Raw genomic sequence first — 26373 nt, forward strand, 5'->3', positions numbered from 1 at the left:
GGGCCGGATGGGAATTTTAGAGCTCTTCGCTCACCCCGCAGCATGACGGCCAACCGAGAAAGCCACCCAAGCAGCTCCCCAGATCCGAAGGCCCACTGAAGGGTTTGGGGCTATGCAAACGACCAATAGAAGGTCAAGAATTACTCTGATTCAAGTAAAGGGTCTTGATGGTCGGTCCCACGACGTCAGTTTGGATCCTAGTCAAGTCCCTTCTTCAGAAGCCGTACTCAAGATGCGGGGTGGCCAACGTGGGGTAGCACGAGATATTAAGGTCGGTGTAAGTCGGCGTAGTGCGGCGTAAATATGTATCTCGAATTCTCAAGAACGAGAACCCTCATTGGCTTGAATAGGCTATCGGGTACAGAATCGGTATCTCTTCTCGGAATTATTCCATCAATTCTTGCTTCGGCATGATAAATCGGCAGGGTGCTCATAAAGCTGCCCCTGCCGGTCTCACGCTATCTAACTGTAACGCAACTCTCATAGCTCGTAATTCATGCTTCATAGCTTTACATAGCCTTGTCTCACAGAGACTCCTTAGTTCTTCTCTTGTCAACCGCCTCCCTCAACTTCGCAATAACCTCAGCCGGGTCCTTTGCTCCAAACACAGCACTCCCCGCAACAATAACATTCGCACCAGCATCGGCAGCCTGATCTATCGTGCCAGGACCCAAGCCACCATCAACCTCGATATTCAATTCTGGGTATCTCTTTCGCAGCTCCGCAACTTTCGGTAACTCGGACGCCATAAACTTTTGTCCTCCAAAGCCTGGATGCACTGTCATGACAAGAACCATCTTCAACGCATCAGTCAGTGTTAACGTACGGAATCCATTGTAACACAACTTACATCAGGTACTTCCTTCAAGTCCTTTGATTCTAGAATGTCCCAAAGCACATCAACAGGAGTGTCTGGCTTGATCGCAATGCCGGCCAACATTCCCAAATCGTGTATGTATCTGATCAACTCCTTCGGACTCGTCTTGAGGTCGCTCGTTGATTCTGGGCTTTCGGCCGCTGTGCTATTGATCGCGGCTTCGTAGTGGAAACAGTAGAGATCGCATCCAGCATTCTGGAATTCCTTGACCCATTTCTTTGGCTACAACCCCCGGGTCAGCCTGCGAGGTTCGAAGAAGCTTTCTATAGTGTATATACCTCCGCAATCATCATATGACAGTCAAAGGTTCCCTTTCCGTGCTTTGCTGTAGGTCGATCGACATGGCTTCGAATCTTTGTAACGACAGGCGCTCCGAATGTGATGTTTGGGACGAAATGACCATCCATGATATCTGCAAAATTATCAGGCACTGATCGAGGGGCGGATTAGTTTCATGTTCTCGACCGGTACGTACCTACGTGCAGCCAGTCGGCTCCTCTAGCAATCGTACTCGAGCATTCTTTACCCAAATCCGCGAAATCCGCAGACAGGATAGACGGCGCAATGATAGCTGCTGGAGACATCTTTACAGCTTCGCAGATCTCCTTGATATGTCCGATAATCGTAGCAAGAGTTTTGAAAAGTTCTGTAGACGGTGTGAGGTTCAATGGACGGAATTGCTGAGTTGATTGCAGCAGATGAGCTGTCTTGGTGGGATGTTTTTGGAGATGCTCAACATGCCCACTTTATGCGGGGCAATTTGGATGGCACGTGCACTCGCTCGCTTGTATTGCGGAAATGTCAATAAACACTTGCTTGTCGTAAGTCGTCGAGTGCAGTTTCTGTAGCTTGATAACCTTGAATCTGTATCAAAATCACAATGAGAATTATCGGCTTACTTTGAAACCCGTTCCAGCCTTTTCCCACTGGATTTGCATTTCTTGCATCCCGTTCTGATCGGTCATCACCTTTTAAACAGGGTTGAGTTCAAAAGCCAAAAAATATTCATCGAGTTTTATTGCTTGCAAAAATGACATCACTGCCTCAAGCCCAATGCCAGCAGAAACCAAAGTTTCTATCAGAAGTGCATAATTCTGCGAGAAGATCCTGCCATCAATACCCACTCCGACCTCTCACAACACTCAGCTAATCTGCCCCCGACAGCCAGCCAAAGCTTGAAATGGTAGAGCAGAACCAACAAACACCTAGCAGCTCTCAGCTCTAATGAAAACGTTCCAGTTAATTCTATCCCATGCCTGACCACCAACACGTTTCCTAAGGCTTCCCTTGCCAGCAACATCGACAACCGTGCATTTGTCAACAAGTGCTTGCGCATAGTCGGCGAGCATGAAGTAATACTTGCGGAGCTCGAAGTTATTCTATCAATCACTTAGTACTTGCTCCATTCACGAAGTCAAAATCATCTCCCCTCCCAAAATCTGGAAAGAGAGAGTGTGTGTGTACGTGTGTGTGCTTACGTTGTTGCACCAGTAAATCGCAGCATCATTGTTGCAGCTAATACGCGTACAAGAAGTTTTTGCAACAGTACAGATTCCGAAACCTCCTTCGATATTTCGAAGATATTTGATTCCTGACAGGATAGGGCCGAGAGGGGCAAGCTTCCAAGTTCTTTGTCCGGTTTGGGCGAGGCAGTTGACGTCAGTTATGTCACGCTTTCTCCAAGTTAGCATGTTGAGATGGCGATTTGCTCGGGTTCATTCTCACCTTGTTGAAGACAGTTGAAAGTGGATTGGGAGTAGTGGTGATATCATCCTGTTGGTTGAGAGAAACTCCTGAAGAGGGAAGTGCGAGGACGGAATCGCAGTTGAGGAGAACTGTGATGGCGAGCAGAAGCATGTTGCTGATGAAGTGGAGGAGGTTCATGTTGTATTTTTAATAGTATCTTTGGGAGAGATGTTGAAGTGGACGATTTTGAAATCGGACCGAGTTTGAGAGTTGAAAAAGGGATTGAAAGAACAAATCTCTGCCATTTATCTTTCAAAGAGGAAAGATAGACACCCGAGGCTCAGAAATGTGAATACACCACGTGAATTTATTCGAGGTTAATAGTCACCAATTGAGTCATTCTGAATGGAATCTAAACCTTGCATTCCTGACTCTTCTGAGTACCCTCTGGTCTTAAACTCATGCTTCGTCTTGGCGCGGAGGTCAACAAGCATTTCCTCTTGGAAATCTAAAAATGAAATGAAAGAAGAAATTTTATTTGAAAGGTTAAAGAAAGTGCACAAGCGCGGATACGTTCTTGGTTGGAATGAAGTGTGCCGCACATGCCATGCAGAAGCACGAAAGCCCCAGATCTTTATGACAGCTGAAAGATGACAGACTAACGTCCGGTGACAAGGAGTGGACTGGAATATATATCCTTTATTAGAGCATTGGACTTTGCCGCTAGTAAATATAAGGTTGGTGAGCAATTTTGAGTCAATTGGAGTTCAGTGTCAGTGTCGTTTTTAACCACAGCGGCCTTTCTGCAACCGAAAGACGCAATGCAAATAGGTCAACAAAGCATATCGTCTACGGCGCTAAGCAGATAGAAATGATGGGTATTGCTTGATGTGTGTCACTAATTATCAACTTCGTGCTTGAGATATTATGCTTAGGGGCTGACTTTGGAATTCAGGATGATTTCATTTTGACGAACCGATGAACGCTACCTCTGTATCTCAAGATATGAAGCTTGCTACGATTCAAGGCCCTGCAGCACTTTCCATTTCTCTGACGGTCGATCTACCCACCAACGATGACCCTTCCACCAGAAGACTCCTCACTATCGCCTTGAAAGCTTTGCAATTTCGTGCCCCCCCCCAATCCATACTACGCATCTGAATGAAAAAGACTTGGGATCACTGCTCACAATCCTCCCCCCGGATGAAGACATTCCAGTTATCATTATCCCAAGCCTGTCCTCCAACAACCCTACCTCCATGGCCTCGACTCGCAGTAGGGCACTGATCAATCAGCGCCTGCGCGTACGCAGAGATCTTAAAACACGACCAGTGGAGCTCATGTTTGTTCTAGCGAAGTAGCCAATCTGTCAGCACAGTACTTTCGCGAATTTGGCTCGGCTAGGCTAAACTTACATTATTGCAAAGATAGACAGCAGCATAATCAACACAGCTGACCCGCACACAGCTTGTGGGTTGCACTGCGCATAGTCCAGTCGTTCCTCTAAGGAAATCGGTTGCAGCTTGTGCTTGGTCGACTGGTGCGGGGGACCAATTCTGCCCGGTGGCTCTCATGCAGTTGACATCGGTTATAGATCGCTGCAAAGATGTCAATATTATTCATATGAAATAGCCATTTCCGAAGACTATATAGAACTCCAACAAGCCTTGGAGCTTACCTTGTCAAACACGTTCGATGAGAAATTATCAGAACTCGACTCGTTTTCTAAGACATCGAGAGCATGCGTTTTGCTCACCGTAAGGTGAGTACCGGGAGATGGGAGTGCAAGTACCATCTCGGAGCCCAAAATTGCAGCAGCAACTAGCACCAGGAGTCTGGACAAGTGAAGAGACTTCATGTTGTAAATTCAAGGAACGAGATATCTGCTCGGGAAAGCTGTAAGTGACAAATATCGATCGAGGGGAGAGCTGATGAAGAAGCGGCACTCTGAGTGTCGAAGACTAACGTACCTATTCTTAGATGTGAGTCCCCATTTCCGGTGAAAGTCAGTGATTGGTTGCGTTGAAAGAAACCAGGTTTTTGGCAGCAATTGACTTAGCACAAACCACACGCTGATTCACAAAGAGCGAAGCTAGTCTGAACTCCAACGAGTGTTCTTTTGAAGTTCTCTGGTATGCGAATCGATGTTGGAATCTAACATTTGTATTGATTAAAGAAAGTGGCATTCAATCAATCCGTTATAGAAGCGGCTGTTACAGACGGATACATGTCATCGAGATCAATTGTACACACACCGAAAATGTCTCCTCTGACATGACTTCATTCAATCTCTTAAAGACTGATCAACTGATGTTTTAGCCTAAATTTCATGAGTTGCTAAGCGAAAGTATGTTTTGTTTTGTTCCTTTTGTTTTGCCTCGCTTGGACGTGACGGAAGCTTAACTATGCCTCACACGACCATCTTCCACTGTCTTAAGAGCAGGGTGCAAGGTCGCTCTGAATTCGAAATACTGTAAGATGAGCAGTTCTTTAAGGCTCTCTAGATTACAGGCATTGCCTGCATTAAACCAAGCAACTTCCCCTTTTGGTGATGATGCCCGCTGATTGGGTACCGATCAGAGATATCGAGCCCCCCCCCCCCAATGGTCTACTGAAAAACAGTTCCATTGTTCTCTTCTCTCTTTTTCAACAGAGACAGCATAAAATACGAGAAAGTACGAATTAAATACGATAGGGAGATAGGCATGGGTGACGGTGGATGCATGTATACCTATCGAGGTCGTGGGATTTCGTGGGGGTGGGTGAGACGTAGCAAAGAGTGGAAACGAGAGCGAAGCTGACAGAGACACAAATCTTCATCCTCAGATCCAAAAAACACCATTTTGACACATTGATCGACACTAAACTATCTTGCAATACAAATTGAAATGGAATGGACCAACTCCTCCGCGTCATCCTCTACAGACTCACTTTTCGCATTCTCACACCCCCCATCTCGCCGCTACTCTTCAGGCTGCTCTTCTATCTCCGACCATCCCATCCATCGAGTTTACATCCCTACCATTTACCCAACACACCCACCTCAACCGCCAAATCGGCTGAAAGAAATTTCCAACGCAATACGAGCATTCCTGACACTCCCGCCTTGACTATGCTTGAACGCATGATGAGTTCTTTCACGGCTGTGCTGGAAATGTCTTTCTTGATACCGATAGTGGTATGTTTGTTGGTTTATTGGAAGGTCTTGGCGTTGGTTGCGAAGGGACGGAAATGGATTTTGGGAGGTGGAAGGTGGGAGGGGAGGGAAGAGGGTCTTGACTGGTTGGATCGAGTCTCCGGTTTGGAATCTATGAATATTTGTTGCTTGTTCGTGGGATGTCTTCGTCGAAATTCTGAGGCAGGAGTTGGAGTACGAGAATTTTGAAGGGCTAGATACCTTGAAGGCGTGTTTACTTTTTAAAGTTTCGGGTTAGTTTGGTCGCTTGGAATTTGGTGTGGAGTTTGTTTTGATGGGGAAGGCGGGGCTCACTTGAAGTGTATGCTGGGCCATTTTCTAGATGCACTCAATATTATTCAGCCATGTTTTGCTTTCGGTGAGTTTGCATCTCCTGTATACACTTCATTTGTGAGATAAAGAACTTTCCCTTTCATCATTTCTAGGCTCGAAATTGGAGTATATCTTGGATCTTGCTCACTCTACAACCCGAGGGCACAACACAAAAGGATCCAGTTTGGGGTTCAGTCTTCGGCATGTCTGAGCCAAAAAGGTTTGATCAAAAACATGGCCTACATCAGCTCTATCGATTTCAACACCGCACTCAAAGAACGCATCGGTCATTCGATGCAATATCGGCTGGTGACATGTTTAAGAATTCCAACGTCCGCCTAGATGCTCTCGATAAGCAGGGCTAAGGGGCCTGGGGGCCTGTATGCTACAAGATCAAATCTATCAGACCCATGTGAATGCTTTCTTTCTTTACTGGAAAAAGCATCAAGAAGTTACAACAAATATGTTCTTGCAGGTCCGAACAAATCGAGATTTCGTACACTGTTTTGGTGTGAGAGCCACATCTGATCGGACACACAGCGTCTGACGTTCGCTTATGCATCAAATAATGAATTAAGTTTCGGTAGATTTGCTATATAAAATTTTCGGGGCAGATACAGATGTATATTTGGGATAGCAAAACGCTGAGAGGGGTTTATTTGGTTGAGGATAATCATACGTCGAGCTGGCAAACATAAATGCCTACTGCTCACTTCATTCAGGCTTGAGATCAAGGGAAAAATTGGTATGAGTCTGAAATCCGCCCGAAACTCCAGTACCCCAAGTAATCACAATCTCTTCATTACCTGGCCTATATCCTTCAAGCATTATCGAAAGCCATAAAGTCAACTAACAATACATCTCGCCACCCTCCTGGAATGCTGACTAATCCCCCTCAAATGGTCAAGGCAGTGCCGAGTGACAACGCGGGGTAAGATCCACTTCCCCATTATCTCAACAATCATCCTACGGGGTTTTTCATACAGACAACGTCTGTAAATTATCTGCATTTTATCTGTATTCCTAGTAGTAGTAAAACGTAGTAAAATACAGACAAAATTCAGACAATATCTGCTACAATTTCATTAAAAAAATGCAGACAAATTAGCGTGTGTCAAGGTACGAGAGTTTAGGTACCTCGGACTTTTCATGTTTCAATACAAAGTTAAACACAGACCTTTTACTACCTACCTCCGGAACACTCGGAAGGGAGACCTACCTTAGGAGGGGAGGGAGGGAGACCTACCTTGGGAGGGGAGGGAGGGAGACCTACCTTGGGAGGGGAGGGAGGGAGACCTACCTTGGGAGGGGAGGGAGGGAGACCTACCTTGGGAGGGGAGGGAGGGAGACCTACCTTGGGAGGGGAGGGAGGGAGACCTACCTTGGGAGGGGAGGGAGGGAGACCTACCTTGGGAGGGAGGGAGACCTACCTTGGGAGAGGGAGGCCTACCTTAAGAGGGGAGGGAGGGAGACCTACCTTAGAGGGAGACCTACCTTTAAAGGAGAGAGTAGGAAAAGGGAAGGGAAGGAAAGGGGGGGGGGGAATAAGAGAGGGGATATTTAACTTTATTAGTCAGAAAACTCTTAAAATACAGACAATAGCTGTATTTCCCTTAAATTACAGATAATATCTGTATTTTCACTCTAAATTTTCAAAAATCGATTAAAATTAGAGTTTCTAGCTAAGAAAAATACAGACAATTAACTAAAATACAGACAGAAAATCCGTCTAAAATGCCTGTTTACAGACAATGTCTGTAGGAAGTGCAGACAGTGTCTGTAAAAAAACCCCCGTAGGGTCAATCCCGTCCCAAAACAGTTCTTGCTGACAACCAAGCCTCTTCCAAGCCTTCTTCGAGTCTTCTTCGAGTCTTCCTCAAAACTCTAACCCCTTGGACATCGGGTGATCACTTCTCAATACGGCGCCTTGTGGTCCTCAGCCTTGTTAACCTGCTGCCTGGGACGGAGCTGATCAGCACGTTACATCATTTGACGTACTCTCAAGTACCACAACGGGATCGAGGCTGTGCCAGGCATCATCAACAAAACCATACCAGTCCACAAAGCGACACCGAATTAAAGCTTTACTAGCCCGCCGACATTTCATCTAGAGGTCTCCTTGGCAAGCTGTACAGTGACGACTATCCCTCGCTTCATCTCTAAGCTTCCCTCCCAATCCCAAGCCTCGCGATCTTCAATAGTCCGAAATACCGCACTACCACCATCTCCTCCATATAAAGAAAGCACCTACTTTTCACCATGCCCTTCACAATCAAAACCCTCACCTCCAGCAACCCCTCTCAAAAACCCCGCCGCAACTCCACAAAGATGTCCTCCTCGCAAAACAAGAACAACCAACCAGCCATGCTCGCCTACCGCGACGAAAACAACACCTCCATCAAATACGCGCCCGCAACAACAGACCCCCAAATCCAACACTCAAACGATGATTCTGATGCCGAAGCTCTGATCCCCCCAGCCGCACCACCCTCTGAGCTCTCAGAGCACGACAAGCAACACTTCACCGCCACCGGCCGTCCCCAACCCGCATTCAAAGCCAGCGGCCTCGCAAACCTAGGCGGCCACATGTACACGATGCCTCAACTCCTCCCCAAGCGCTACACAGACGACAGTATCATCCCCGCAATCATCACAGACGTAATCCCCACTCCCAAAGCTCCCGAAACAGAAACCGGAGGGAAGAAGAGCAGCTTGCTGAGTAAATTGAAGGGCGGGAGCAAGAAGGACGAGCAGAAGGATAAGGTGATGAAGGTGGTGTATATGCCGCGGCGGGACTACCAGAAGTGGTTTGCGAGGGATGAGAAGGGGAATTATGTGGGGAGTGAGGAGCATAGGAGGTGGACGGAGGAGGAGCTGGAGGAGGCGTTTAAGCAGTATAAGCCGGATACGAAGGAGAAGAAGACGGGGTTGTTGAGTGGGACTGGAGGTGGGTTGATTCTCTGACGTTTTTTTTTTGCATTGGGTGTTTGGCTAACGGTGTCTGGCGTAGGTGTGAAGACTTCAGGTGCGCTGAATGCTGTGGCGCAAGGATTGCAGTGATATTTTATCTGCAGTTGTGATCTTGGAGTAATGCGCATTACCGCCGCTTTGCTTGTTGGAATGTTTGACTATTTTCATGGAGAAGCTTTGGTCTGCGTCTCTTTACCCTTTGGCTGGTGGGAGGATTGGGAGGTGGATGGATTGGAAATACCCTTGCTTTTAGGCGCTGCAACTTCTGGTTTGAATTGAGACTTCTTTTATTATGCTACGATAACTCGCTTATACACCAGTATTGAGTGAAGTGGAGATATGCCTCCTTTGCCCGTGCTCTTGATCCCCCAACGCCCAAACTGCGCACGTCAACCTACTCATGAACTTGCCCTATGCATCCTGACTTTCACTCCATCACCAGGCTGTAGTGTGATAGTAATACCTTTCTTCAGCGGACCTTTCATATCAAGAGCTTCGATTTTGTCGAATCTTTGTAGGACCCTGACGATCACGAAACTCGCTTCATTGAGGGCGTATTGTTCTGTATGTGTTCATTAGCACAACTTTGATTACAAGTCTTCCTCCGACAAGCCGAAAAGTTAAGGAGGAAACTTGGAGATAAGATGTGACCAGGAAGGTAGGAAAATAGTAAAGAGGAAGAGAGAAACTCACGCCCCAAACAAATCCTCGGCCCCCCAGAAAAAGCAATCATCTCCCACCCCAACTTCCTCCCCTCCCACCTGCTCGGCCGGAAAACATCCGCATCCTCCCCCCAGATATCCTTCCTCCTATGCATAACATAACTCTGATACCCGACCTGCTCCCCCTTCATCACCGCAATCGGCTGCTTGCCGTCCTTCCCTCCACCAGTAGGCAGGACCGTGTTCCTGACGGCACCACGACCGTTTAGTGGAACGAGGGGATACAAGCGTAGGACTTCGTATAGTACGTGCGTGAGTTCTTTGCAAGCTTTTAAAGAGGTAAAAGATGGTTCGGTGAGAGGGTGGGTTTCTGATCCGAAAGTGCAGAGAACGGTTTGGCGGAGAGAGGCGTAGATGGATGGGTGGCGAGCGAGAAGGAGGATTGTCCATCCTAGCAGCGCGGACGTGGTGTCTCTCCCAGCAAGCAGGACATGAAGAGCTTGATCGCGGAGTTCGATCGGATCACGAGTCTCTGCTACCAGTGCATCCAACAACACGAACTTCTTCTTCTCGCCGTTCTCGGCTTGTTGTAACTTTCGTTTGTGATCTTGATCTGGGTCTAGCGCGAGCTTGACGAATCGATCGGCCATTGCTTTGACGGTGTTGCATGCTTCCTTGTGGACTTTTGGGAGGGGCCACCATGCTGGACGACGGAAGCGGAGGCGAGAGACGATATACTCTTGGGCGGTGTTCATGGCTTCTGCGAAGGCGATGTTGTCTTCTTGTTCTTTGGAGTAGCCGGAATCTTCAGCGTGGAGGGCAGTGGTTTGGCTGTCAACTGATTGGCCGAAAAGGAACTCGGTGCTTGCGTCGAGAGTGAAGCGGTAGAGGAGAGGCAGCCAATCTGCGCTCTCGACCCAGCCGTCTGCGTTTTCCTGAGGGAGAGCTTTGAAAAGGACGTTTAGGTGGCGACCTGCGGCGTCGAGATCGCTGACTTGATCGCGTGTGAATTGCGGTTTGAGCTGATGTCTGTAATGAGCCCATGCTTCTCGCTCAGCAGTGAAGATGCCATTTCCAAGGAGGGAGTGAAAGGCATCGTTTCGAGCAGGCCCAAGTTCGTAGTCGTGGAACTTGGTTGCTAGTACTGCCTGGACATTCTCTGGCTCAGTCGTGAAGATAGCGCTGTTGAAAAATATGCCATGCATGCGGTAGGTATTGCATCCCATGTCAATGTTTCGCTTTAGGACAAAATCATCGAGGAAGTCCAAGTCTGGTATGATTCAGCAAGTTGATTGACGACATGGGAAGATAAGATGCCACACGGTCCAATGGCAACACGCTACAGCGTGAGAGACATACCTTTCAGTTTCGTCAAGAGGAAATACAATCTCTCCAATCCCCACGGCCATTCATTAGGCACTGTCGGCGCATCTGCACATCCATGCTGTTCACCCCATTTCCTCAATTTCCTGAAACTCCACCAGCTTTGGAAATTGGCGTATGCGAGCCACGACACCAGAAACAGAGCTACAGCTTTGAGATAGAAGAAAGCCATATTGAGACTGAGTTCCAAAAAAGAGAGCCAGCACAGTCAGAACTCAATCGAAAACTTAGGACAAGCAGGATGACAGACGCCACGCTCGCTCAAGGAAGAATACACAAGATAGAGCGTGATATATACTGAAGATAAACAATATCTCAAAAGCCTGAAATAACAACGCGGAATCCGAAACCCTAAACTCGATACCTACCAGCAGCCTTGCATCTCGCAATGAAAGGAAGCAAGCCAAAAATGAACAGATATCAGTTCACTCTATGACCTTGGATGTCAAAAAGCGGGGTTATGATTGGTCTGCTCGTTCTTGGAACCATCGCACTCGCCTCACTGGCCTCGCTTCACCGACTTCTGCGGCGGGTTTTTACCCCGTCTCGCTTCCAATTATTTCGCGATGCAATGCAGTTTGCATGTGCTTCTGCTTCTGCTTCTGCTTCTGATGCGATGGCTGGGATGGTCTGATCTCTTGGTCTTGGAAGGATCGGCAGGGGGCTGTAATTTAGGGAAAGAGTTGGGATTCCGAAATTCCGATGTTCTTGGTTTGGACTCTGGAGACTGGGTGGGGAAGATTCATGGATGGGATGGCAGACTGTGCCGTTTGTTGGAATATGTATATCACGTGAGTCGGTGGAGGTCGAAAGAATTTGGCGAAGTAAGATTCTACCTTAAGAAATGACTATGTCGCTCGTCAATCATAAGCTTAAACTTAACTTTAATCCACCATACAGTACTGTACCAGCAAATCGCTCTCAGAGTCAACTTCCCTTACCTCCCCAAATATCACGCCTCCCCCTCCCACGTGAGCCCCACAGAGAATTGAGGGCATGTGGGACACTCCATCCATGTGACGATCTCACACATCCACCCTCTCTGCCACTCTCTGCCTGAAAGGCGAGCATCCAGGCATCCCTCGTACTGTATCGTGGGGCCTCCCGCTCCCTTGGCAGCCAGCCAGCTCGCAAGCCACCAAAAACTCCACTACGGAACAACACCACAACGGGTTTCAGCCTCTTACCTGTCAAACGGTCGGATCGTCTCTTTGACAGGTAGATCTCGACGTGCAACAAAAGAGCTGAGAGACGGGCCAAACCGCCTTGGCTGGTCCGTTCACGATCGAATTAATGCGTGTGCGCTTTTTTCTGACTCGGGGAGGGAGGGAAGGAGGGAAAGAGGGAGGGAGGGCAGTGTGTTGATGCCGTCCGTGTTGGAGGGCTTAACTACGGGCCGGGGTGGGGGGTTCGGGTCGGTTGGGTGGAGGGTGGAAGGTGGAAGGTTGACTGTTTTTCAGCTTGTTGGAATTATTTGGTTATGTTTGAGATTAATAGGAATTGGAAGTGTGCTCCTATGCGTTTATATCCAGTGCTATGGCCTTGGCTCTATGATATGGTCTGTACATGTATATCAGTAGACCAAACAGAATGTCCAACATCATATGATATCTTTCTCCTCAACACTCGAACAAAATACCACCCCCTCAATCCGAATCACTATCATCCGAATCCGGAAATCCATTAAATACCTCCTCCTCATCGCTCTCCTCCAAGGGAATCATCTCCTCCTCTCCCTCAATCTCCTCAATCTTCACTCCAAACGAAGCATTGACATCCCATCTGTCTCCCTTCGCATTCTTACTGACGTATTTGACAAACTTCAATACACCGCTGTCGCGCAGGACAATACTCAGCTTGTTCCATGATGCTGGCATCGTGAAAAGAACATTGTCGTCTTCGGACTCGTCGGACGTTTTGTATACAGCGGCATCTTCGTCATCGTCATCGTCGCCAGCCATGTAGACTTCGTGGCCGCCGACATCGTCTTCTTCTTGCTCTGCCTCCTCGACCTCCTCAGCATCTGATTTTTTGGGTTTGCCGTTGGGTTTTGATTCCCCATTCTGCTTTGGCTTTGATCCGTTGGTCTTGGCTTTAGATTTCTCGTCCTCTTCCTCCGACTCCTCGTCACCTCCATCCTCCCTATCTCCTTCTACCTCATCCGCACCCCAGCCAGGAGTAGGAGTCAGCCCTAAACTGAGTTCCAACCGTGGCTCGCCATCATGACTTGTAGCAAGAGCATAATCAAGGCCGCGTCGGAATCTCCGTGCCAAGATATCGTAGTTCTCGATGCTGCACTTGGTAGCAAGCTCCAACCACAATCTGAACTGACGACTAGGCAGAAAGACCTCCGTCATTTCTTTGATTGGGTCCTCCAAAGAAGCTTTATCAACATTCGAGCTGGTGAAAGGCTGTTGGTACAAGAAGCGATGCTTGTGTGGTGGCCGAGCGACTTTCCATGGCCCCTTTTCTTCGATTTCATTACTGCTTTTTGGTAGAGCAGATGCCTCCTGAGCTTCAACATACTCTCGAACTCTAGCAGAGAATTTGTTTGATAGAAGACCATCGAGTGTGACTGTCGATGCATCCATGAAGCTTTCCGCAATATCGTCTAGGGTGTCGGGTGTGAGATAGGTCGGAGCCATGTACTTCAGCAAGAAATCAAGATCAGCTTCGTCCAGTTCCTTCTCTGCATCTGGCTCCGCGGCGGGTTCGACGGCGATCGGCTGCGACTTCGGGAAATCGTAGCGATCTGGATTACCTTGTAATTGCTTCAAGCTGCTATTCTTGCCCCATTTCTCCTCTTCTCCTTCAATGTATCCCTCCTCCCCAATCTGTGGAATATGGAACCATCCGCTGATAGCCATGCGAATCCTTCCGCCATCCTTCTTCAACTGTTCTTCACTTTCGGCATGGTAGACTTCTTCGACGTCGTGGAAGCTAAGACCTGGTTGGACCGCGAAGAAACTCAGCTGGTTCCAGGCGGGAGGTATGATCTTTGTGGTGTCGGGGGTTGGCGTGATCGTCTTGACTCCGTCTTCTTCGTGTGTGGTCGTAGGAAACAGTCTCAATGCTCCGCCCCATTCCTCTTTCCATGGTATGTCTGGATCTGTCAGGTATAGGATATAACTGATTCTCCGGCTCCCGATCACATCGTCGTGACACAGCAGATGGCATCCAGGTGTGTAGACGTTGATAGCCATATCCGTCTTCCTGCCACTCAATTCTCCTGATCCTGTAATCGTAGAAACGTATTTCCTGAATTTGGAAGAGTACATTGCATCTCTCAGTCTGAGCAGAGAAGGCAGCTTCTCCAAGGCACCATCGTCCAGTCCATCAAGGTTTGCCAAATCTCCGGATTGGTGGATCTTGTAGATATCGGTCTCCTTGGGTGTGAAGTGTACATTCTCCTTGATTTCGTTGCGGACAGAACGCAGTAGCTCGTCGTTGATCAGGGAGCTGATAACACTGTGTTTGTATGGTTCGGACTTGGCATAGCCTTTGGTATATTTTCCTAGGACATCATGGGCGAAGAGACCTTTTCGGAAACACTTGTGAACATCCTCTTCTGCCAGAACTGTTCGAAGGTGTCAGCATGCGCGGGGTATTGTTGGTCTCAGCGGGAGTTGTACTTGTCTTTGCACGCTTCTTAAGAATACTTTTGCCATTCTGGCCATTCGATTGAGTATCTGCCTTGCGCTTCATGATGTTTGTAGGAGAATTGATGCGTTGTTGGAAAAGAATCGCCGAAGATGGGCATATCAGTCCATTTCAACAAATTTTGGCGGAGCGGCATTTATCTGCCCATTCTCACCGACATTTTTAGCGGGCTCTGACCTCACTGGTGGTTGCATGATCGCTGAAGCGCTGGCCGACTCAGCTGAATAGGGGGTATGCAGAGAAACTGCTTCTGATTGAACCTCGAAATGCATCCTTTATGATTCCTTTCGCGCGATATGCGTGTAAGCGCTCGATGCTGCAGAATGATTGTCTATGGACGCCCATGGAGATCTGGGAGGCTTCATGCAGGTCATTTTAAAGCAATTGGATCCAACGCGGTGTTTGTCGCGAAAGAGCCATCTTCACGCGCGCGGAGGAAACGCGGTATCAAACGCGTGAGGAACACCTCTGGCTTCTCGTTTATGCAGTTGTAGGTCTTCTATGCACAACCCATACCTCCTATTTTTAGAATTGGTAGGAGCTTGAGGCAGTATATGATGTTTTATGCATTTTTATCTTGTTGGTTGACGTCCAATTGTTTTCGTCTTCTCCATTGGCCTCGGCTGTTTTATAGCCAGATGAGGAAGGTCAAAGTTGGCTAGGATGTCATCAATTGATCCACCGAAGAATGGGGGGGGGGGGGGGGGGGGGGCTGTCCTTGGATGCATCAGCGTACACGTTGTAGATATCTTCCTCTTGACTTGATAAGTTATAATCATCATTTCAAACCGAGTTAACCATCATGAGTTCTTTCAACATTGCAACTGCTAGGGACAAATTTCCAGCATTGAATCAACCGCAAGTCTTCTTTGATAATGCCGGAGGCAGTCAAATTCTGGGCACAGTGATAGACTCGTAAGTATCTCTCCGTTCAATCTCAAGTGGCTGTCTGAATTCTTCCAAGGATCTCAAATTATCTCTCCAAGACGAACGTTCAATTGGGAGCTTCTTACGCCATTGGCAAGAAGTCCACTGCGCATTACGAAAGTGGGTATGCAGCAGCCGCAAAATACATCAATGCATCAACAGACAACATTGGTAGCTCAACCTCTTCAGCGCCCAGCATGTAAGATATTAACAACAAGCAGTTCTAGGATCATCAACTACATCCCTCTTCCGGACCTTATCTTTCGCGCTCTCGTTCCCAGCCGGCTCAGAAGTGATCATCTCCAAAGTCGACCACGAAGCCAACATCGCCTCCTGGGTGGACATAGCTGCCCGTCAGAATCTAACCATCAAATGGTGGTCTCCAAAAGCAGGCACGAACCCCAAGCTCGAGGCATCTGATCTCAAGAAGCTCCTCTCTGAGAAGACCGTCCTGGTCACGTGTACACATGCTTCCAACATCCTGGGCACGATCCACGATATCACAGCCATTGCGGAAGCCGTTCATACAGTTCCTGGTGCGATGCTATGCGTTGATGCTGTGGCTTATGCTCCGCATAGACAGGTTGATGTGAAAGCATTAGGTGTTGACTTCTACTGCTTCAGCTGGTACAAAGTCCGCTGCATCTTCTCACTTCTACCAGCACATATCGCTAACAAATGCAGGTGTATGGCCCTCACATGTCCATGCTCTACGCATCACCCACTGTCTTGAAATCCGTCAAGTCTCTAGGCCACCACTTCAACCCCTCTTCCACCCTAGAAAACAAACTCGGCCTCGCAGGATCCTGCTACGAACTCACCGCATCCATCCCAGCAGTCCTAGCTTACTTCGGAGACAACCCCGCAGAATCCTGGGCAGCGATTGAGAAGCACGAGGAGAAGCTTCAGAGTACGCTTTTGGGGTATCTGAATGCGAGATCAGATGTCACGATCTATGGTGAGACGAGTTCGGATACCAAGAAGAGGGTTAGCACGGTTGGCTTTGTTGTTAAAGGGAGGAAGAGTAAGGATGTGGTGGAGGCTGTGGATGAGCTTTCAAATGGGGAGATGGGTATTAGATGGGGGACTTTCTATAGTGTGAGATTGGCGGACGAGATTCTTGGACTGGAGTATGATGGAGTTGTGAGGGTGTCGATGGTACATTATAATACTTGTAAGTCCTTATTCGTTGTGAGTAGATTTGATGCTAATAGATTATAGTGGATGAGGTGAAGCAGCTAATCGACATGTTTGACCAGGTTTTGGGGAAAGCCTAGGTAATTTTATGTAGTATAGTCGGCGTGAATCTACCTCCTGTTACACATTCTCATCAAATGAAACAATGTTCGAAGATCGCATTTCACTTTGGTTCATCCCTGCAGCTTCGCGAAAGTCTTTTGCAATGCTCCATACTGGCTTACTTCTCTTTTCGTCTGGTATTGTACACTCAGCGACGAAGAGTGCTGCTTAAAAAGATTGGCCTTGAGACAAGACTGCATGTACTAGGATCTTTATGGAAGCACATGATTAGGAAAGGATGCCGATGGTGCTTTGGATAGTAGTGGTTCCTCCGATATGGTAAGAAGATACATTTTGAACGTGCTTTAGTAATATGTACCAATTCTCGCTATGTGTATCCTCTCCTTCCCGAAAAATGAGAACTTGAAGTGATGTGCCAATGAGGTCAAAGTATACTCAACATCTTGGGACTGCGGTAGGACAAAATTGGACATCCCTTCCATCGTTGGGTCGCTGTCGGCAGCTCGGTTGTTTGTTTAGACCGTTTGTTACGCGAGGCATGGTGGAGCATTCTCAATAGGCATTGTGGGCATAGGCTATTCTTTTCCTACATCTTCAAAAGAAAAGAAAAAAAAAAAAAAAGCTCCGCAATTCACACCCCCAATTTCTGACATCTCTTACGGTACTCCATTGGGTGTTGTATTAACGGCATGCGTAATGAAGCTATACCCGACCCTCTTTTCTCCACGATAGCCTTTCGCTAAATAAATGATAAGCCCAAAAAGTAGCAGTACATGTGATATTTTAGCTGAAATGGGTATTTGCGAGACTGGCTTTCCGAAATTATTTTGGTGCATTATTTCGTCTGGCTAGTTGTATGCTCAACTACCATTGCGAATCCCAAATCGAAAAATCTGCTGTTCGTCATCTTGATTCAGGCTTCCAAGTCTCTTCCCCGCACCAATAACCGGGTTACGGGTTCCATTTGCCTATCAGCAATTTCAACCTCCATGACTCCTCACCGAAGCATGCGGCGTATCTCACGTACGGACCATCTCTATAGCGGGGTATCTTCTTCTCGGGCTTATAAATCTGACAAATTTCTATTTATCCAGTACGCGAGTGAGGGGAGCCACAAAAACAAAAGGGGGACGTAAACACCCCGCAAAGAAGATATAAAGTGTACGATGCCCCGCCAAATAATACTTGAAAGGCAAAGGACACCTTAAATCTTTGCCTTGTAGTTTGTTTTCGGAGCTTTAGTAGCGTTCCTCATTCCATAATGGCATCTCAAGTAACTCACGGCACAGTCACCACCGAAGACTGCACCCTCAAATACTGGTCCCAAGGCTCCGGCCCCCTCATAACCTTCATCCCCGGCGGCAACGGCCACGGCCGACAATTCGACCCAATAATGACCCTCCTCTCCCCAAACTACACCTGCGTGACCTTCGACCGCCGTCAAATGTCCTCCAGCCAAGTCCCCATCAACAAAATCTTCAACCCCTACCAACAAGCGCGCGACGTCCTCGCCGTAATCAAAGCCATGGGATTCGAGAAATCTATTGTGTTTGGAAGTAGTTCAGGTGGTGTGATCGGGTTCCAGCTCGCAGCTGATTATCCTGAGGTTGTGGATCATTTGATCTGTCATGAGGCACCGACTGTGCATTTGTTGCCGGATAAGAAAGAGTTGACGGAGGAGCTTTTCGAGACGTATAATATCTTCAAAATCCAAGGACAGGATGCGGTGAATGCACACTGGGGGAAACACTTCACTGTTATGGCTGATCCGTCACTGCCGCAGTTCCCGCCGCCGGAGCCTACAAACCCAGTGAATTTCTTTGAGAATGAATTCTTGGTTTGTACGTTTTGGACTACAGATTTTGAGAAGATCAAGAAGGATGGGACGAGTGTGGGTCTTATGACGGGAAGCAGGAGTGGTGATCAGTTCTTCGCGAGGACAACATACGAGCAGGAGAGGGTTTTGGGGTGCTTGAGATGGACAGTGCCGGGACATCATCAGGGGTTTCAGGCAGAGAGTGAGATCTTTGCACCGAAATTGGTAGGGATGTTAGAGGAGCTGGAGAATAAGAGGAAGGAGAGACAGGCTAGTTGATATTGGAGAATTAATTGGCGGCTAGATGATTCGTAATGTGCAGTAGACAATTATGATTCACATTATTGCTTTCCAGCCTTGTCCGAGTATTCAAACCAGGAAACCAATTCAGAATCTTGTTGCCTCGTCTTAGATATCCACCTCTTTTCCTGATCCCAACCTAATGTTGACATTCGCTTAAACCTTTGTTCCACATTCCCCACCACATCACAAAATCCTCACCCTAACACCTCCCTCCACCTTCGGCCTACTCAAAAAATACTCTTTATCCGGAACCACATTCTCTCTCCCCGTCTCCCACAACTCCATATCGCATTTCCTAATAACATTCGCAAGCGTGATGTACATCTCCGCCCACGCTAGATTCATTCCAGGACAACTCCTGCTGCCTTTGCCGAAAGTTGCCAGATAGTTCGATAACTTCTCAGAGCCTTTCATTCCTCCTTTGGTCGAGGAAGTTGAGGGCATTGGTAGACTAGGTGCGCGTGGTGCCTCGCCAGTTACAGGATCTGGGAGCCAGCGGGATGGGAGAAAAGCTTGTGGATTGGGGAACAGCACGGGGTTTTGGTTCATGGTGTAGGTTGATGTTGACATTACTGTGCCTGGTGGGAGGGGGTAAGTGGTGTTTGTGTGGGGGTTAGTATAGGTGAGTGTTTGGTTTGGGGCGATGCGTGGGAGACGGGCGATAGGGCCGTATGAGAGGCGGAGGGCTGGATGAGTATTGTTTAGCTTAGAATCTCGAAGTATTATTTGATGTGGGGGTGTGAGTTTGTCGAAGGGAAATGGTGAAGAGAGGAAAAGAAGAAGGGGTAGGATTAGTCAAGCGAGAGCCACCCCGCCACAAGTAAACAAAGGCGGCAGAGGCCATTTCTCGGACAAGAAAAATATTCGCACCAACTTACCTTCAAATATAACAGCAGTCAAGTACGCACACCCCTCCAACCTCAACAAATTCGGCGTCTCACCCTCCGCAAGCTCACTCCAAACACCATCCATCTCCTCCTTCAAACGCCGCAACACCTCACCATCCTCCAAGATATAAAACATCGTAACTGCCAATGCATTTCCCGTAGTCTCGAGACCTGCGCTAACGACGACTTGCGACTCGTCAAAAAGTCGTTCTTTGGATTTCTCTTTGGGTGGAACCTTCTTGGTGGATAAGATATCGGCGAAGATGGTGCTGTGCGAGACGTCTTGGTGGGATTGCGACGTCCCGGAAATGGTTCCGATGATTTGGGAGAGTATATTCTGGGTGTTGACTGGTCAGCAAAAATTGCATAGATCGAAATATCCCCATGAACAGACCACAGAACTCTGCCGAGAAAAGGTACGGGAACTGGTTGGCAGAAGATAGGAAAGTAGAGATAAGGGCAAACATACATCCATGTAAGAGAAAATAACATCATTAATCGGATCCAACAACAACACAAACCACCTCGGCAGAATGGCCATCTGCAAGTGCAGCAAAAAGGGGAAATTGATCACGACGTGGATCTGGCCGAAGAACACAACCAAGATCTTAATCAGATCGCTCTTAAAGTCCTTCTTGGCGCATAGATCGTAGTGTTCTGCGAAGGAATACTCCATGATGGTATCAGCCGTAAGACAGGAAAATGCGTCCGTTAGGTTGACGATCTTATCAGGATTTCTGTCTCCTTCGCTGCTCGCAGTGGAGGCAGGTTCAGACTCGATTCGAAACTCGGAGTTGAACCTTTCACATAGCAGATCAACCCTCTCCTGGATCCAAGGCGCGAAAGTGCGTATCTTCGCCATGGAGAAGAACTGGTTGACCATGCCACGCCGGAGACGATGAAGATCATGATCAAGTGTGGAGAACGAGGATGTGCGTCCCCAGAAGGCATTGCGGTAGAGCCTTGCTGCTTTGTTCCTTTTATCTGTAAGGGAGTAGATGGTGCTGTAGAAGGTGGGATCAGAGATGTGGACTTCGTTTGGTCCGAGGCGGACTATTGGCCCTGGAGAGTGAATGTCAGATGAATCATTATGAGTAAGGAGGCGGGTGTGGTCTTACCATATTCCTCGTGCAACTCTTGAATTTTCAAGAAGAATTTGCCGCCCTTCACAACGTTGTAGTAGAACTCATACAATGAAGTAGCGGCTGCGAGTTTCGGTCCTGGAACACTCGAGAGAGGGGAGAAGTAAAGACGGTTGATGACTAGGACGATGGTATAGACCAGGGTGAGAATGGCAAGGATTTGAAGAGCCACCAGAGGAGGTGGAAATCGTTCGTAGATCTCTGGGAGCATTCTGAGGGTGAGGAAGGGATCTAGTCGAGCAGGAGGGTCGAGATAGAAATGATCAGAAAGTGCCTGTGATTGTCACTCGAGAGTAGCGGAAGTTGAACTCGACTCGAATTTCTTTAGACAAACAGAGTATCAAAAGCAACACAGGAAGAGAAGTCATCAAAGCCAAAAGCCAAATCCTTTATATACGTCCAGAAATCCTCCAAAACGTAAGAACTAAAGTAAGAAAGCAAGTTACAGGACCACTCTCCGCCCCCAAATGTACAGACAGACCCATTGCCTAGCTAACTGCATGGCATTCTCGACGTCTACACATAGCTGAACCAATGAAACACTTCAGCGTATTCAATCGTATCTTCAAAATCTAGATACATGTCATATATGCTTATGCCAAGCATACTATTAAACTTACGCCGAGCCCCCTCAATTCACTTAGTCGCAGATCTGTCAGAGTGGTGTTGAAGAATTTGATTGGCTGTCATCACGACGGAGATACATCGGTTAAGTGGTTGTTTACCCCCCTGGAATTCCAGCAACTTGGAATTCAAGTTCAGTCCTTGAAAGGGTTATTTTTGCACAGCCTTTCTCCTCCCATTTTTGCTTTTCTTGCAAGTGTAATCGTTTGACAATCAAAGTAGGTAACGAGGGACAAAATTATACTGTTGCTACATCCGTGACAACACGAAGTTTTTACAGATGCCTCTGCGCTCTAGCTACACAATCTCCCACACTCTCACACCCACACCAACACTAAACCCCAAACCATCCCACCCACAAAAATATGACAGACAGACATTTAACCTACCACAAAATAACCCTAAAGCAGCTGAGTTCACCAGCTAAACTACATTATTTCAATTGCGATCTATTCAAATCCAAAATACTGTACTAAAAGAAATAAACAAGAGCCAAGAACATGCGTACAGTAAGATAAATAATTAAAAAAAAAAAGTCTTGGTTCTATGGATATCTTATGTTACATGCATATGTACAGTAGTACCTCGCTCGCAGAAGGTGATTCTCCAGTCATTATGTTTTCTGGGATGCTAAGGGGGTGATGGGGTGGATATCGTAATTTAGGTAAGTAAGGAATATCTTCTAGCAATTGAGTGATGGTGAGAAATCTTCACCAAGGCAAGCAAGCAGGCAGGCACGCTGTCAATAGGGATGAAGTTACAATATATATGTATATATCCGAACTCCTAGTATGAGTACGCATAAGTTACGGAACAAATCACATCACATCACATCACATCACGACAATAGACAAGTATAGGACAAGCACGAAGTCTTTCATTCAAGTGAGTTGTGATGTGCTTTGCCATTCATTTGCATTCCAATCATAACCCAACCCAAGCCAAGCCAACCATCTGAGAATACGGCGAATACACACCCATGGGGCAGAAATCAAAGGCCAATCAAAAAAAAAAAAAAAATGCGAGAGTGCGAGATCTATCTCCCCTCCATTCATTCCTATCAACCATATCAATCCATTGATTGCGTTTGATTTCCTTCCCTTCCTTTCCATCCTTTCATATGCCACTCAAATGAAGACGAGACGAGACGAGACGAGACGAATGATTCCCAAATCCCAATTCCCCCCCCAAAAAACCCCAAGCGTACATAAAAGGACCTCTCGTCCCATCCCCGGAATCAAAGAAAGCCAGGCTGCTGATGTTGATGATGACGACAACAACAAGCACTGGCCATCACCCGTCGAGATTCACCTCATCCAATCAATCAATCAATCAATCAATCCACTCTCTATCATAAATTCGTGTTCTGTGCTCCTCTCGCTCTCAATCAAAAGCCGCCCAATTATGCATCATCTGCTTCCGCTCAAGAAGAAATGGAAAGAAAAGCAGAGGAGTGAAATGAGTAAAAACGCCGTGCTAATCTCACAAATTCTGTAATTTCGTTCTTCCCGCTCATTTGTCGGTTTTTGTATATGTGTATGAGGTTAAATCGTGCCTGATGGCTGACAGCTTTTACCAGTCCAGCTAGCACCCGATTCTGTGCCACCAGCTTTCATTCCCCTCGTCGTCTGGTGTTGGGCCGATTACTGTGATCGGTATCCGTTGGTGAATTGGTCGTCCATTGACCAGTCCATTCCTTGGTGCACCTGACCAGTGACAGCGGCTGTGCTTGCTGCGTAGAAATCCAGTAATTGCTGAGCTGATGCACCAGCGAAATTATTCATGGGGCTGGGGATCTCGCCGAAGAGTGCGCTGGGTGCAGAGCTGGCGATCGTGCCACCGGTTGAACTGGGGAAAAGCTGGAAGTCATTGCCGAGGTTACAGTTGCTGGGAACAAAATCCTCAAAGCCTTCATCAACTTCACGTAAAGAAGTGGGTGTGTAGAGCATCGTATTTCCGTGGCCAACGGGAGAGATGTGCGGCATAGGGTTGTTGTAGGTCATTCCCGAAGTCTCATATTGACCCATGGAGAAGATATCATGAGAGGGAGTGGGAGGAAGTTGGACGCGGGCAGAGTACAAGTCTTCGTTCTCGAAGAGACTGAAGTCTGCGTTTCCGGTGTTTTGGAAGGCATCAAAGTTGGTGCTGAACTGGTCATCGAGACCGTTGGATCCCATGAAAGGAGATTGGCCATTGGATGAGTTTGAATTCATGGGCTCAGAAATGGGAGAATAGTCCAAAGTCAGCTGATGACCTGGAGCAAACATCTCCTCGTCAGATGGGTAGACTGGGAAATCAAGCCCCGTCTGAGGTTCCCAAACCGATCCATCATAACCAGTCATGATATCATCTTCCTCGGGAGTGGCTACGGTGTTTCCATCACTGCTTGGGGTATGCATATTGGTGATGGTGGGCGTTGGCAAGCCGGTGTTTGGGTTGGTGGTGGTAGTGGCGGTTGCCTTGTCACGGTTCTTACCGTTGTTCTTGGATCGAACATATGTCCAGCCGTGAGCCTTCTCCATGTGCTGTTTGCAATTGGATTCACGCTTGGATCGGTATGGGCAGGGCTTGAAGTGACACTCGTAAAGAGGGGGAGCGGAAGAGTGCTTGTCGTTATGATGTCTGTCCATCTCCTTCTCGGTGGGCCAGCCATACTCGTGATACTTGCACGACTCCTCTGGGCACTTCCATGGGCGAGAGTGGGTCTTCTCGTGCTTGGTCAGATCACAAGGTCGCTTGAACTCCTTGTCACATCCAGGCTCACGGCAGCGTTTTGGTGCGAGCTCTGCCGCCGAGGCAGATCTCTTGCGGCGGGCCATGGAGCGCAAGATCGACTCATCTTCTTCGGCCTCCTCGCTCAGAGACCGCTTGAATCGCATGGCGTCTTTGCTATCCTCTTCGATATCCACTGGAAGTCCAGTTGCGACAGAGATGGCTTTGCCGTTCTTCTTAACTCGTACGAGTTCTGCGGGACGTCCGTTCTTGGTAAGACCACCGTGAAGTCTGACTTCATCGGTTCTGTGTCGTGAAAAGTTAGCAAAGGTCGTTCTGAATTTGTAGCGAGGTTGAAGGGTTGGTGAGTCACTCTCGCCAGATTCACTGCGGAATGGAGGCAAGGCTGGGAGGTGATGGTTGCCGGATTCACCATAGAAATGGTATAAGGCTGGGAGAAAAAGGTGAACATACGATTCTGGATCCATCTCGCCGATCTTCTCTCCTTTCTCTTCCTTCTCTTTGGCGGCCTGGACCTGCTGGGCGTACTGCTTGATCTGATCGACGAGATCGACGAAGTATCCGTTAGTATATGGGCGGTCGTGTGGACGAATTTGTTCGCGGTCGCTGAGAAATTCGACAGTCGCTTGGATGCACCGGATTGACGTGAGGCAGAAATCGAGATACAAGGCGGCAGTCTTGGCTCTCTCCTTCAAACGCGAAAACCAGTGAGCAACTCCCCCTTCAACATCATCTTGGGTTTCACTTACGGGTGCCATAAATATCAGAGTCTTCTCGAGATCACGAAGACATACTATCTCCTTACCGTGGATCCTTCTGGGACAGTCCTTGACAATTGGGTGGAAGTCTTTCAAGGACGATTTGGCGAGCAGCGGCTTCAGAATATGCTCGTGGATTCGATTGCTTGCACGAGCGCTGAGTCTGGGAAGACTCTCAATTGTTGAAGAATGAGCAGCAGCCGACCTAGTTATAGCTGAAGCTGTGACGATTGACTTAGCGCAATGGTCATCAGAGACGCTGGTTGGCTGAGTGTCTGCAGCTTTCTTTCCAGACGTGGAACCGATTGAGGATCCGAGCCCGCTATCGGAATATCTGGAAGGGCGGCGGTTCTGGCGGGGTCGCAGGGAGCGTCTGCTTGCAGCAGGCTCCTGGTCCATAACACCTGCCATTGTTGGACCGTATGATTTGGCCGTCGGTGAGCCGACGGTGTGATCGAGGAACCCTTGGGGGACGGGGTTGGCGTCGTCCGGGAAGGATTGTCTTGTCGTAGAGGAGCAATCGTCGATTGCTGAAAGACTGCGATCAATGTCTCCAAGAGTTATGGCGACACGACGTTTGTGGGCGTCGACAACATCCTCCAGTGTTGTTTGAGAGCGACGAGGTAGTGAGGGGACCTTGAAGTGATGAGGGATCTCACGCTCAGGGCTGTTGGGTGAATGAAAGGTAGCTCCTTTGCGAAGGGACATGTTGGTATTAACGGTGGGACGGCCTGACACATTCGACGAAGAAGGAGTCAGAGCAGACGATGTGGTCTTTGTAGTTCGGCGGGGATGGTTGAACGACATGATGAGTGGCCAGGGGGCAGCGAAAGGCAAGAAACAGATTAAGTCTGGTCTGTTGGTTTCCTGCGCGGGATGGACTGGACTGGGATCTGATTAGCCTTGGTTGTGATCCTGAATTCATGCAGCCATCGATCGAGTGCAAGCCTTGTGAGTCACAGCCCAATTGAGTCAAGAACCGGAAAGTCCAATTCGTCCCAATGCGGACTGGCCGACTAAGAAGACTGCAATTGCCGATGAAGCTATTCAAATCGACGTGTATATATCGGACTGATTTGCCAATGGGCCTCCCCGTTCTCGCGTTGATTGACCGACAAGTGACGACTGTGGGGAGAGGAGACACACGAAGAAAAGGGGGGCATACAGTTCAGGACTG

At 48.0% G+C, this 26373-nt stretch overlaps 10 protein-coding genes across 10 annotated transcripts; 3 read left to right on the forward strand and 7 right to left on the reverse strand.

The window, feature by feature from the left end:
• Window positions 1-524: 524 nt before the first annotated feature.
• RPE1 (RIBULOSE-phosphate 3-epimerase) lies at window positions 525-1461 on the reverse strand (the record flags this gene model as incomplete). The annotated part of the gene is made up of 4 exons (XM_058498788.1): window positions 525-797; window positions 851-1099; window positions 1156-1289; window positions 1353-1461. 4 exons carry the CDS (start codon window positions 1459-1461, stop codon window positions 525-527), a joined length of 765 nt encoding a protein of 254 aa, XP_058351054.1.
• A 426-nt stretch (window positions 1462-1887) lies between these two features.
• ONS95_005382 (uncharacterized protein) lies at window positions 1888-2859 on the reverse strand. Its single transcript, XM_058498789.1, has 3 exons — window positions 2603-2859; window positions 2356-2550; window positions 1888-2256 (listed from the first exon to the last, which is right to left on the reverse strand). The coding sequence occupies exons 1-3, from the start codon at window positions 2759-2761 to the stop codon at window positions 2083-2085; spliced, it is 528 nt and encodes a 175-aa protein (XP_058351055.1). The 5' UTR covers window positions 2762-2859; the 3' UTR covers window positions 1888-2082.
• An 882-nt stretch (window positions 2860-3741) lies between these two features.
• Window positions 3742-4421, reverse strand: ONS95_005383 (uncharacterized protein; the record flags this gene model as incomplete). The annotated part of the gene is made up of 3 exons (XM_058498790.1): window positions 3742-3912; window positions 3979-4161; window positions 4242-4421. The coding sequence occupies 3 exons, from the start codon at window positions 4419-4421 to the stop codon at window positions 3742-3744; spliced, it is 534 nt and encodes a 177-aa protein (XP_058351056.1).
• Window positions 4422-7713: 3292 nt separating this feature from the next.
• ONS95_005384 (uncharacterized protein) lies at window positions 7714-9305 on the forward strand. Its single transcript, XM_058498791.1, has one exon. It carries the CDS (start codon window positions 8331-8333, stop codon window positions 9033-9035), a length of 705 nt encoding a protein of 234 aa, XP_058351057.1. The 5' UTR covers window positions 7714-8330; the 3' UTR covers window positions 9036-9305.
• On the reverse strand, window positions 9306-12422 carry ONS95_005385 (uncharacterized protein). Its single transcript, XM_058498792.1, has 3 exons — window positions 11063-12422; window positions 9735-10973; window positions 9306-9603 (listed from the first exon to the last, which is right to left on the reverse strand). Exons 1-3 carry the CDS (start codon window positions 11256-11258, stop codon window positions 9440-9442), a joined length of 1599 nt encoding a protein of 532 aa, XP_058351058.1. The 5' UTR covers window positions 11259-12422; the 3' UTR covers window positions 9306-9439.
• A 71-nt stretch (window positions 12423-12493) lies between these two features.
• On the reverse strand, window positions 12494-15357 carry ONS95_005386 (uncharacterized protein). Its single transcript, XM_058498793.1, has 2 exons — window positions 14719-15357; window positions 12494-14663 (listed from the first exon to the last, which is right to left on the reverse strand). The coding sequence occupies exons 1-2, from the start codon at window positions 14789-14791 to the stop codon at window positions 12733-12735; spliced, it is 2004 nt and encodes a 667-aa protein (XP_058351059.1). The 5' UTR covers window positions 14792-15357; the 3' UTR covers window positions 12494-12732.
• Window positions 15358-15465: 108 nt separating this feature from the next.
• ONS95_005387 (uncharacterized protein) lies at window positions 15466-17030 on the forward strand. Its single transcript, XM_058498794.1, has 5 exons — window positions 15466-15661; window positions 15711-15844; window positions 15895-16307; window positions 16358-16847; window positions 16895-17030. Exons 1-5 carry the CDS (start codon window positions 15549-15551, stop codon window positions 16948-16950), a joined length of 1206 nt encoding a protein of 401 aa, XP_058351060.1. The 5' UTR covers window positions 15466-15548; the 3' UTR covers window positions 16951-17030.
• An 897-nt stretch (window positions 17031-17927) lies between these two features.
• ONS95_005388 (uncharacterized protein) lies at window positions 17928-19076 on the forward strand. The gene has a single exon (XM_058498795.1). It carries the CDS (start codon window positions 18195-18197, stop codon window positions 19026-19028), a length of 834 nt encoding a protein of 277 aa, XP_058351061.1. The 5' UTR covers window positions 17928-18194; the 3' UTR covers window positions 19029-19076.
• On the reverse strand, window positions 17928-21390 carry ONS95_005389 (uncharacterized protein). The gene is made up of 4 exons (XM_058498796.1): window positions 21058-21390; window positions 20409-21001; window positions 19931-20276; window positions 17928-19738 (listed from the first exon to the last, which is right to left on the reverse strand). Exons 1-4 carry the CDS (start codon window positions 21290-21292, stop codon window positions 19236-19238), a joined length of 1677 nt encoding a protein of 558 aa, XP_058351062.1. The 5' UTR covers window positions 21293-21390; the 3' UTR covers window positions 17928-19235.
• A 1958-nt stretch (window positions 21391-23348) lies between these two features.
• ACE1 (copper-binding transcription factor) lies at window positions 23349-26003 on the reverse strand (the record flags this gene model as incomplete). The annotated part of the gene is made up of 3 exons (XM_058498797.1): window positions 23349-24723; window positions 24892-25127; window positions 25188-26003. The coding sequence occupies 3 exons, from the start codon at window positions 26001-26003 to the stop codon at window positions 23349-23351; spliced, it is 2427 nt and encodes an 808-aa protein (XP_058351063.1).
• Between the last annotated feature and the right edge of the window lie 370 nt (window positions 26004-26373).

The sequence above is a fragment of the Cadophora gregata genome, assembly GCF_030347475.1.
Source record: "Cadophora gregata isolate MNR1 chromosome Unknown scaffold_16, whole genome shotgun sequence".
NCBI classification, from domain to species: domain Eukaryota; kingdom Fungi; phylum Ascomycota; class Leotiomycetes; order Helotiales; family Ploettnerulaceae; genus Cadophora; species Cadophora gregata.

What these genes read in the sequence shown, in the direction of transcription:
- ONS95_005382 (XM_058498789.1), bottom strand. Translation starts at nt 2,761, where the DNA reads ATGAACCTCCTCCACTTCATCAGCAACATGCTTCTGCTCGCCATCACA. An exon ending in TTTCAACTGTCTTCAACAAG is followed by an intron (nt 2,551 to 2,602) that starts GTGAGAATGAAC and finishes ACTTGGAGAAAG; the next exon opens with CGTGACATAACTGACGTCAA. An exon ending in CGATTTACTGGTGCAACAAC is followed by an intron (nt 2,257 to 2,355) that starts GTAAGCACACAC and finishes AGTGATTGATAG; the next exon opens with AATAACTTCGAGCTCCGCAA.
- ONS95_005384 (XM_058498791.1), top strand. Translation starts at nt 8,331, where the DNA reads ATGCCCTTCACAATCAAAACCCTCACCTCCAGCAACCCCTCTCAAAAA.
- ONS95_005385 (XM_058498792.1), bottom strand. Translation starts at nt 11,258, where the DNA reads ATGGCTTTCTTCTATCTCAAAGCTGTAGCTCTGTTTCTGGTGTCGTGG. An exon ending in CCTCTTGACGAAACTGAAAG is followed by an intron (nt 10,974 to 11,062) that starts GTATGTCTCTCA and finishes GAATCATACCAG; the next exon opens with ACTTGGACTTCCTCGATGAT. An exon ending in GCCGAGGATTTGTTTGGGGC is followed by an intron (nt 9,604 to 9,734) that starts GTGAGTTTCTCT and finishes GAACACATACAG; the next exon opens with AACAATACGCCCTCAATGAA.
- ONS95_005386 (XM_058498793.1), bottom strand. Translation starts at nt 14,791, where the DNA reads ATGAAGCGCAAGGCAGATACTCAATCGAATGGCCAGAATGGCAAAAGT. An exon ending in TAAGAAGCGTGCAAAGACAA is followed by an intron (nt 14,664 to 14,718) that starts GTACAACTCCCG and finishes ACCTTCGAACAG; the next exon opens with TTCTGGCAGAAGAGGATGTT.
- ONS95_005387 (XM_058498794.1), top strand. Translation starts at nt 15,549, where the DNA reads ATGAGTTCTTTCAACATTGCAACTGCTAGGGACAAATTTCCAGCATTG. An exon ending in CTGGGCACAGTGATAGACTC is followed by an intron (nt 15,662 to 15,710) that starts GTAAGTATCTCT and finishes AATTCTTCCAAG; the next exon opens with GATCTCAAATTATCTCTCCA. An exon ending in ACTGCTTCAGCTGGTACAAA is followed by an intron (nt 16,308 to 16,357) that starts GTCCGCTGCATC and finishes TAACAAATGCAG; the next exon opens with GTGTATGGCCCTCACATGTC.
- ONS95_005388 (XM_058498795.1), top strand. Translation starts at nt 18,195, where the DNA reads ATGGCATCTCAAGTAACTCACGGCACAGTCACCACCGAAGACTGCACC.
- ONS95_005389 (XM_058498796.1), bottom strand. Translation starts at nt 21,292, where the DNA reads ATGCTCCCAGAGATCTACGAACGATTTCCACCTCCTCTGGTGGCTCTT. An exon ending in AGAGTTGCACGAGGAATATG is followed by an intron (nt 21,002 to 21,057) that starts GTAAGACCACAC and finishes TTCACTCTCCAG; the next exon opens with GGCCAATAGTCCGCCTCGGA. An exon ending in GACTGCTGTTATATTTGAAG is followed by an intron (nt 19,739 to 19,930) that starts GTAAGTTGGTGC and finishes ATACTCATCCAG; the next exon opens with CCCTCCGCCTCTCATACGGC.